Here is an 11,672-nt window from a genome sequence, read left to right on the forward strand (position 1 = left end):
ATGAGCCTTGTGTTTACCAACTGAAGGCAAATAAAATAGTGGTATTCCTGGTTCTTTATGTTATATCTTACTCATTAGAAACAATGTTAAGAAATTGTCAGATGTGAAGAATTGGTTGAACACTCAATTCCAGATGAAGGATTTGGTGTTAGGAGTATGTCCTAAAAGCATGTAAAAGACATTTATTATTTCGATGAATAAATAAATACAATGGTCAATTATTGTTATATTTAGATTATTAAATTATTGTTTGAATAATTTTGTAAATATCAGAAAAATTCCATATTCATTATTGAGGATGTGATCTTGTATTAGTACGAGAGAATTAAGATCACATGAATGAATAAAAATAGTAACCAACAACAAATTGAAGTTATGGAATTCTTTAATTGAGATTGTAAGTACGGTTTGCTGAGTATCATGTTGATACAAATAATCGAGATTCGGATTATTGATGTGGTAAGACATCTCGGTAAATGTGCTTTATATAATATGATTATATATGACATGGACCGATATGAATAAAAGTCATTATCCAAAAACCTTTTAATATTAAAGACTTGTAATTCATATCATAATTGATGATTATTTATAGATCAACCTAAATCCTGAGTGTTCATGAACTCCTGTTCATGTTTATTAAATCTTTTGATTCATTCGTTAAGGTCTCTTCATAGAATGAGGCTAATGACTTTTGTTTTGGAGATTTAATATCATGGATGGCTGGGAACATGTATCAACAATACAGAATCTAATCTTTCCTAACAGATCGTTTATTATTTCTCTTAAGGGTTAATTCTGGAACTGAATGATTTTGAGCTCAAATCTATAATTAGATTATAGATTAATTATTCACTAGTGAATTAATGGTACTTAAGGAATAAGAAGTAAATTAGAAAGGTAAAATGATAATTATTCTATTCTAATTTATGAACTAATTAATTAGAGGGTTGAACTAATTTATGAACTAATTAATTAGAGGGTTGAACTATTGTAAGATGGTTATATCAATGGACGACTTAAATAAGATTTCTATAAAATTATATCTATAACATAAATAGTGCAATTATGAAATTATAGTGGAGAAATATCGGAATTAATAAATTAACTATTATAATTAAAGAGTTTAATTATTTAGTTTCAATTTATTAGAGCTTAATGTTATAGGTCCATGGTCCCCGAAATGGCTCAAACAAACACTGACAAAGATAAATACAAAAAATGGGCAAAATGACTTATTTGATAAGTAAAATATTTTTCTATGCACTAAACATAATTATTGTATAATTATGTGTAATTAATTAATTATTTGATTTAACAAAAAATATAATTAATTTTGAATTAATTTATTTTTGGGATTTTTGGTATTTAAATAATAAGAAAAATTGGGAAAAATCACATGCCTTCCTTGACATGTGGTACACGTGTAGCATAGTGCATAGTCACTGTGCTACACACACAAGAAGCTTCTAGAAGTTTCTTTGTTCCACAATTTTAGTTATTTAAATATTAAATAAATAATGAGATATTGTAATATGATTAAAATATTATTTAAACAAAATCTGATAACTGATTAGTTATTTTTTAAATTATTTTAAATAACTAATATTTTATTTTAATATATTTGATATATTAAATATAGGAGATCAGTTTTTCAGAGTGATACTTTTTTCAGTGATAGACAAATATATCGTGAAATCTCCCTGAGAGAAATAGAACAGTGATACAAGCATAGGTCACTGTTCTTCAAAGACTTAGGTCCAAACTTTATCAGATCTCATGTGTTGAGAACATCTGATAAATAGATTTTGCCTATTATTTTGTATAGCGAGCCCACACTCGTTCTTTGAGTGTTGAGAACATTTTGGAAGATCCTGGTATGGGATCTCAAGGATTTGTGCCGTACAAAAAGATAGCAGCAAGGAAGGACTTGAGATAATTTTCTATTCATCTCTTTGATTCAATATATATATATATGTATGTGAAGAAGTAGATCTAGAAATCTTGTGGGGTTAAATTAAAAATTTTGATTGTTGTTCCGCTGCGTATAATCTTTGATTTCATCTATAAAAAACAACATTTGGGTGAAGCAAGTTATGTTGTAGGTATTCAGATCATTAGGGATAGAAAGAATAAACTCTTAGCTCTATCTCAAGCAGCATACATCGATAAAGTACTTGAATGTTTCTCAATGAAAAATTCCAAGAAAGGACATCTACCGTCTCGCCATGGAATTCATCTTTCAAAGTAGCAGTCTCCCAAGACTCCTAAAGAGGAAGATGCAATGAAAAAAGTTCCTTACACATCTGCAGTTGGAAGTCTGATGTATGCTATGTTGTGTACTAGACCAGATATCTGCTATGCAGTGGGAGTAGTGAGCAGGTATCAGTCAAACCCAGGACCGGAACATTGGATAGCAGTTAAGCATATCCTGAAGTATTTAAGGCAGACTAGGGATTATATGTTAGTCTACAAGGGTTGTGTTTTGAACCCTGCAGGCTACACCGATTCAAATTTTCAGACTGATGTCGATGACAGGAAGTCTACTTCTATAATGGTGTTTACTCTTGGGGGTGGAGCTGTGATATGGAAAAACGTAAAGTAGTCTGCGATCTCATATTCCACCATGGAGGCTGAGTACATAGCTGCGTCTGAAGCAGCTAAGGAAATAGTCTGGCTAAAGAAGTTTTATTCAGATCTCGGTGTTATTCCATATATGGATAAACTACTTGTGTTGTTTTGTGACAACACAAGAGCGATAGCCAACTCGAAAGAACCTCGAAGTCACAAGAAGAGTAAGCATATAAAAAGGAAGTATCACATAATTTGATAATATGTAGCCAAGGGAGATGTGAATGTTATGAAGATTGCATTTGAAGACAATCTTGTAGATCAGTTTACAAAGACACTACCAGAACATATATTTGATAAGCATATAAAGGAAATGAGATTAGTATAATTAAGACATTAGTTTCAATTAGTGCAAGTGGGAGTTTGTTGAGGTTTTATGCCTTAATTAAAACCCAATTTCTTTGTAATTTCATTTTATTATCAATAAAAGAATAGATTTCAATTTTTGACTTGGTCAATTACTTTGCTCACATGTTTCATTTTAATAATTATTTATTTAATATAAACTTCTATTAAATCCCAAGCATATAGCTAATCGTATCTATAGTGACATAATCACAGTGGAATATAAATATGATTATATGTTCAAACATAAGTTAGTCCTAAGATTAGTCAGTGCACAAGATTTACACTGACTTGCCAATCTACGATATGATCTACTTACACATCGTAGTGTTATGTTCTTTCTAGAAAATTAGCAAAGTAGATAAGATCGGATGTATTTGTTACATCGGACCGGATCGATATTGACAGTAGATATGATAAGCAAACATACCATTATGATCTATTCAAGTCATATCATATAGTTTACCATAGGTCAATTCAATCTCAATTTTGAGTGGTTAGTATTCTAAGTGATTGTATTATTTGAGTTATTTGACTTGTTCGTTACCACCTTACCCTACAGACTAGCCCGTACTTACATCTTGGGAACTCGGTAGTATAATTGAGTGGGAGTGTTAATCATAGATATGAACATCTATAGCTTCTAATGAAGAAGTAAGATGATGGTTTCCTTTTAGTTTGGTTCAAGGTGCTAAATGATAGAGATCTCATTTTAGTAATTAATATTAGTTTACTATAATATCATTTACAAGGAACTAAGTGTTTTAAGGATAAAATACAATGGGGGGTATAATAGTATTTTAGTCCCATCTCATTGTAGACCGCTATAGAGGATTGAGTGATAATTATGGTTGTAACAATGGATAATTTATAACGTATCTATATTTCTTATAGAGCGTTCTATGAATTCAAGAGTGAAATTCTGAGTCTTTAGTGGAGTTACGAGGAATTAATAAGTTAGTAAATTTATTTGTTAGATTTATGATAACTTATTGGAGCTTGATTGCATAGGCCCATGGTCCCCACTGTACCTTGGATAAAATCATCTAGATAGTCTCAATTAATTGATTTAATTATGAATTAGAATTACCAAAGTTGACCAGGTCAATTTTGGATAGTTTCACAGAGTTACACAATTTTGAGAAGAAAAGAGATTTTAGGGCAAATTTATTAATTAAGACAAATTGGTGTCTAAGTTAATAAATAAGTTTAAATCAAGGTTCAAATTATAAATAATTAATTTGATAAATGATTTAAATAATTATTTAATAAATTAAATCAATAGCAAATAATACATGCCTTGATTTTAAGCCAATGAGCTTATAATTAAATGAGAAATTTCACGGGCCTAAAACCCATGATAATTTCGACCATTAGGCTGATATTATCCATTATTTTATTGATTTTTTAATTAAAATAAATTACCTAATTGAGCATATAAAATGAATGCTAAGTGAGAGTTGAAATTACAGTTGTTTTGAGAAGACCTGACAGAAAATCAGAAGATCTATTCTTGATGCTCTAGGTTTTAGATTCTCTCTACAACATAAGTCATTTTCTAAGCCTCAATATTCTCTTCTATTCTTCTTGTCTCTGTAACTATCTTATGTGTTGAGAATTTCTCACTCTCGTCTAGATGATTCTAAGGATACTTTGGAAGGCTGTGAAGAAAACTGAAGATCGGTTCAGTTTCTTGGTGATACCCCGCGACAGAAAGGATACAAGGGTTAGAGAAACTAAAGGAATGACTTATTCATTCTGCTGTGTATAATGTAAGTGTTCTTATCATTATCTCTGTTTAAATTCAATTATAGAAACATGTTCTAGGTTGTCTTATATTACTTTGTTTATTATATGATTTACATGAAAATAATTAAGATCATGTATAAGTTTTCCTAACAAAAACATGTTCTTGAGTTCATCATTCAAACCCATGTTCAACATCAATACAAAACTTTCAACCAAAAAGTTCAAACCACCATTCTAATGACACATGATCGAATTAGATAACAAATCAAGTTTACCAAAACATCTTCATTAAGAATACCATATCTAAAGTTCAAACTCATAAGATTTACAAAATTAAATGAAAAAAAAATGTAATCGTCAGAATTGAGACCTCACATCCATCTATCGCACTTATCCTCTGTTGCACTTATCCTCGTGACCTAGAATGAAGCTTGAACTAGATGAAGAGCCTCGCAACCTAGATCTCCATTGTATATCTCCGATCCAGATTATTTCTCATCCCTTCACGTTCTCGATGTGAATGGAAGCATGTTGTTGTCGTGGAATGGATTCTTGTTTCAGCTAGAAGGACCACAAGGCAAGAAGAAGAAGAAGAAGAAGAAGAAGAAGAAGAAGAAGAAGAAGAAGAAAAGGAGAAAGGAATACAAATCAAGTCTGTCTTCGTCCCCATTCGTACCATTGGGATTCCGTTGTCGATAAGAGCTAAAGACCCAGTCATGATCATTGAATCCCCATTGCGTGACACCTCATCCCTATCCAAAGTATGTCTCTATCAAATTTGAAGCTCCAACAACGAGAGCTTCCATGGATGAAGAGGTCTGTGTTTGGTGACTAAGTTGAAGAAGAAGAAGAAGAAGAAGAAGATTGCCTGTGCAACTTGTCGACGATGTCGACCTCTGCTCCTGCCACCATTGGTGTGGATTTGGTCTAACAAGATCTGCAGTAAGGAGTAAACAAAGAAAGGAAGAAGACGAAGAGGCAACGTTTCACCTTTTAGGGTTTAGATATTTTTCAATTTTTATTTTAGATTAAAGATTATTTAAGTTTTAAGTATAAATTTAATCAATTAAGTAGTTTAATTAAGTTTTATATCAGTTTTTTCATTAATTTTTAATTCAATAATGTTTTATTTGAGATTATTAAATTCACTAATTTATAAAACTAAGGGAATTTTGGTCATATTATAAAAAGTTTGACCAAAATTTGGTCCAGGGTACTCTTTTGTTCTATTTTGCAAAACACAGGATCTAAATTATCATTTAACATAACATAGGGTCCGATCAGTAACTTTTGCAAAATACATGAGCCAAAATAGTATTTACCCATTGATAAATGACTAAAATTGCAAGGAATTAATTTTTTAGAGCGAATGTATAATTATGTGATAATTATGAATTAATTAATTAATTAATTAAACTAATATATTTTATTTAAAAATTATATATTAGTTTGAGAATAATATTAATTGACTTTGAATTAATTAATATCAAGAGAACATGATATTAATTTATTATATGATAATACATTATTTAGATTTTATAAGATAAAATTAATTTTGAATTAACTGATATTTATGCATTTATGAAATAATACATTATTTTAATGTATATATATTTTACTTTATTAATTAAATAAATAAATGAGAAAAACTAGGGAGCACCACATGGTGCAACACATGTAACACTAAGCCAGATCAAATTTTGAATCATTCAATTTTAAATTTTATAATTTGAATTATTTTATTTATTAAATTATTATTTAAAAGTGATATTTTGATTTGATTAAAATATTAATTAAATAATTAAATATAAACATAATCAACTATTGACTGAGTCTATATTGATAGATATTTTAGGTTTATAAAATCTAAATGTATTGTGATTTTAAGGAGACATTATTCAGTTTTTAGAAAAAGCTTGGAAAAAAAACGATACATTATCTTAGCCTCTCTCCCTCTAAAACATCTTTTGAACTCATGTGTTGAGAACATCAAGAGAATCTATATTGTCCATCTCATCATACGTGCCCACACATGTCCTACTGTGTTGATGATTGGCTTGGAAGATCGTGGTGTAGATCTTAATGCTATCTTGTGGATTGGATTTTATTATTATATTAAAAAAGATAACGATGATACTTGATAGACTACAAGAGGTATTAGATAAATATTCATCTTTTATTGTGTTTGATTTAATGTATACATACATATATTGATCTTGACTCAATATTAAAAAGAAAATTTTCGCAATATACCTTCCGATGTATGTTAGAAATCTTTAACACTTATAAACATGTAATCAACAATCAAATCCATACACAAACATGTTATTACAAGTGTTTAACAAATAATTTATTTATAAAGAAACCCCTGGCGATTCAAAGAGAAGGAGAGCATAAATAATAGAAGCGTACCTTAATCCATTGTTAGAATTGATCTTTAGGTGATGATCTTCTAAGAACACAGGACAATTTTTTTTCTCTAGTTTTCTCTCTTGATGGGGGAAGAAGAGAATTGAGTCTTAGTCTTGTTTCTTGGGACTATTACAAATATATAAACTAATAAGTTATTAGTTTTTAGTATCTCTAATTTAGCCCATCAATAAATTAGAAATACCACTTAAGGTATCTACACATTTAATCCATGACACTTTAATACCCAATGACCCATTTACTAAAATGATCACTTTACTTGGGTCAACCTTAAGATAGCAATACACACTAATACATATGAGCCCATATATTAAGGATTGTAATCAAACAATCTCCCACTTGGGCTACATATGTTTCATTATAGTGTGTAACCTTATAAGCGCTCAAAATTGCTATCATAAATATAGGTATTTCAAAACAATCTCGTCCATTGATTATATTAGCATAGGATCAAAGTGACATTCATCACATATAGTGTGACTAAACCCATCAATAGTCATGTATACCAATACAACCAAATGACATAGATCAATCATGGATGTGTAGCATGGAAATTACATGCAAATGTGATCTAAGCATGCCTATCTCCAACTGGCCCTCCTTTATTGAGATCAATTATTTAGTCTTTCTAACCTTATGCTTAAACCTCAATAGAAAGAATACATTCAAAGTACTCAAAACTTAAGTCCATACTTTATCTGTAGAAGTAAACCATAAATATGTGTCAGCTTGAAAGAACATCCAAAATACAAACTCCCACTAAACCAACACAATCTTAAGCAATACCACATCCATATGAGCAATAAGCTACTGAAAATCTTAAGTGGTATATCCTTAGTGATCGGATTCAAAAAAATGGAGTTTGTCCTTATGTGTTCTATATACACCTTATTACTTTGAACTTCATTTTAATAATAAATAACTCAAAGTCAATGTGCCTTTGACATTGCAGAGCTTATGTTGTTACTAAAATGCAACACAATCAAAAACTTGTTGTGATATTTTTGAACTACACAAGTGCACGCAATTGCAACAAATAATAAATTAGTAAGTAACATATTGCTCCCACAAGGAATGTTATTAATTACCAAAAATAATTTTTGATTCTAATTGATTGACTATTAATAGATTCTGAATTTAATAAACTGAACGCTAAAACAATAAAATAGAACAAAGGATAACTCAAATTAACTATTAATTCAAAGGAATGAGAATTAGGGTTATTAACTTCATCAATTATCCACCTATGTTTCTCTAATGCGAATTTAAGAACTCCTATTTCTATTGTGATATCAGATTACAATTATAGATTATATTCTTACTAGGACTTATAATTCTCTACAATAAGCAATCTCCTACATCTCTGTGGCAAACTAACATATTGCAGGCATTAAATACATAATCCCTAAGCTACACAAATCATACATTTACTTTCATCCAATATAAATCTACGATTATTTGACTATAGCATAATTATCCTTCACTTCTCAGATCTCAGGTTAAAATCATCTAAATCGTGTAATTTGTGGCCAAATAATCACAAGCATTAAGCACAAGACAAATAATTCACAATATTAATAGGAAAATCATAAAACCTTCATTAAATACTCATAAGGTTTCAAGAGAATCCATTAACACCCTAAATGAAAATTAGCTCATGCTGAACATAATAAAATCCATAAAACCAAATATCAACATCACTAATCCAAAAAGTAAAAGCAAATAATGAAATAGAATGATAGACTAGTTGATCTCCAAGCCTTTGCCTCCTTAGTGTGCTCTTTGAGTCTCCTCCTTAGGGTTTTTTTTCTTCTAGAAATCATCATAATGATGATTAAATAGTAATCTATGCTTTGGATGTGAAATCCCACTTTTGCCCCTGCATAAAATGCCATATTCTGCGAATGAACCACTAAAGCGCCATGACTCTATAATGAGGTGCCGCGACCCGTGTCCAAAATTTGGAATGCACATGGTCTCTCTCTGCTCAAGCACCACGACTCTAATAGTCTTGCGTCGCGACTCAAATTCCCTAGCTAATAGCGTCGCGACTCTCCATGGTAGCGCCGCAGCCCTAGACTTCTCGATGGTTCGACCTCTCTGTCTAATCGCAGTGTTGCGACTCTCATATGGGGCCGCCGCGACTCAAATAGGTTCCTACAGAAAAAAAATTGTTTTGTTTATAGTTTTATAGTTTTCACGAATTCCACGACTCATATTTACAATCTAAAGTCTAAAGGTCCAAAATTTTGAAGAAAAACTAAACCAAAAATAAAAATTTAACACCAAACAAAAAACAACAAAAATACTTGTCCAATTAAAAGAATTAAAATACTAAAAAGAACTTGGGATGCCTCCCAAATTACATTGCCGTTAACGTCATATAGATGGACGCTTGCTTCTTCTTCACAATGGTTGTAGCTGGATGATGGTCTTCACTGTATTAATAAGACCACCCAAATATGGCTTTAGTCTCTGCTCGTTCACCTTAAACATCTCTCGATCCTTTCCTTTCAACTCCACTACACCATAAGGAAATACTTTAACCACCGTAAATGGCCCTGACCATCTCGACTTCAATTTTCCTAGAAACAATTTCAATCGAGAATTGAACAACACCTGCTGCCCTGGTTGAAACTCCTTGCGAATAGGATTTTTATCATGCCAAGCTTTAGTACGCTCTTTATAGATCTTGGCGTTCTCATAGGGCTCATTATGAAACTCTTCCATCTCATTCAGCTCCAAAGACCTATGATATCTTGCTGCTTTGGCATCCATATTCAACTCCCTCATTGCCCAGTAAGCTTTATGTTCCATCTCCACCGACAAATGACATGCTTAACCAAAAACTAACTGGTAGGGAGACATGCCAATAGGAGTCTTATATGCAGTCCTGTACACCCATAATGCATCATCGAGCTTCTTAGAACAATCTCTTATTGATCTATTGACTGTCTTCTCAAGGATACTTTTGACTTCTCTATTTGACAATTTTGCTTGACCATTAGTTTGGGGATGGTATGGCAGAGCAGTTCTATGATGAACACCATAACGAGCTAGCAAGGTGTCCATCATATTGTTACAAAAATGGCTACCTTCGTCACTTATTAAAGCCCTAGGCATGCCAAAACGAGTGAAAATTTTCTTATGCAAGAATTTAAGTTCCACCTTGTTGTCATTTGTAGGTGTTGCTGCTGCTTCCACCCATTTAGATACATAATCCACCGCTAGCAAGATGTACTTATTATTGTAAGATGATGGAAAGGACCCATAAAATCTATCCCCCATACATCAAATAATTCCACCTCAAGAATCCCAAGTAAGGGTATCTCATTTCTCCTTGAAATGTTGCCAACTCTTTGATATCGACCACAAGCTTTTACAAATGTATTCGCATCTTTCCACAATGTAGGCCAATAAAAACAACATTGTAATACTTTTGTAGCTGTCCTTGTTGCTCTAAAATGACCACCGCAATGAAAAGTATGACAATGAATCAAAATTGACACCATCTTATTTTCAGGCACACATCGGCGAATAATCTGATATGCACAATGCTTGTATAAGATGGGCTCCTCCCAATAATAACACTTTACCTCTGAATAAAACTTTTTTAGTTGTTGTCTAGACATTTTTGGAGGCACTATATTTGCAGCTAAGAAATTAACATAGTCAACGAATCACAATACCTCCTTATTCTCCTCTACTTTAAATAACTTCTCGTCTGGAAAAGCATCATTAATCTACACCTCTTTCTTACTTTGACTCTCTTCTAGTTCTAATCTAGAAAAATGATTAGCCACTGAATTTTCAGTATCTCCATGTCAAATTCTTGTAGTAGTAGAACCCAACGAATGAAAAGAGGCTTGGCATCTTTCTTAGTCATAAGGTATTTAATGGCAGAATGATTAGTGTACACTATTATTGTAATGCCTTACTACTCAGGGACCGTTACATTGTGTATTTGAAATAGTGCCAAACTCGCTAAACGAGTCATTTGGCCATAATCGTGTAACTAAACTTGATTAATGGTTTAGGGATAATTTTTTTGGCTAAAAGGTACAAACGTTTCACTAAAACGTTTACTTCCATACATGGGATCCCAAAATACATTTAAAAAGGTTAATTACAATTGAAAAGTTACAACCAGCCGACCTAAGCGGAAAAATAGGGTTTGACCCTAGTTTCTCTTTAAAACCTCGTTCGGGGTGGTCGAGCAACCGCATATGTACACATCGTCACCTAAGCTCTTCGACTCAAGGATGGTCCAACTTCCTTTTCCCCTTACCTGCACCATTTCGCACCCGTGAGCCAAGGCCCAGCAAGAAAACTTAAACATGATCATAACCAGTTAATAACACGTTCCAAATCATAATAAGTAGGCCTAACAATAATAACCCTACTCATGCATGCATACCATCCATATAAATGACTACAACGTCATATGGGCCAATTACCATAGATAACTGATTAATGAATCATACCAGGGCTCGTTGCCCAATATACATGATTAATGA

The 11,672-nt window shown here is 31.9% G+C and overlaps 1 protein-coding gene across 1 annotated transcript; it reads right to left on the reverse strand.

Moving 5' to 3' along the window:
- Positions 1-9,561: 9,561 nt before the first annotated feature.
- LOC133815047 (uncharacterized) lies at positions 9,562-9,972 on the reverse strand. Its single transcript, XM_062247934.1, has one exon. It carries the CDS (start codon positions 9,970-9,972, stop codon positions 9,562-9,564), a length of 411 nt encoding a protein of 136 aa, XP_062103918.1.
- Positions 9,973-11,672: the final 1,700 nt, after the last annotated feature.

The sequence above is a fragment of the Humulus lupulus genome, chromosome 2, assembly GCF_963169125.1.
Source record: "Humulus lupulus chromosome 2, drHumLupu1.1, whole genome shotgun sequence".
NCBI lineage: Eukaryota > Viridiplantae > Streptophyta > Magnoliopsida > Rosales > Cannabaceae > Humulus > Humulus lupulus.

What these genes read in the sequence shown, in the direction of transcription:
- LOC133815047 (XM_062247934.1), bottom strand. Translation starts at nt 9,972, where the DNA reads ATGGAACATAAAGCTTACTGGGCAATGAGGGAGTTGAATATGGATGCC.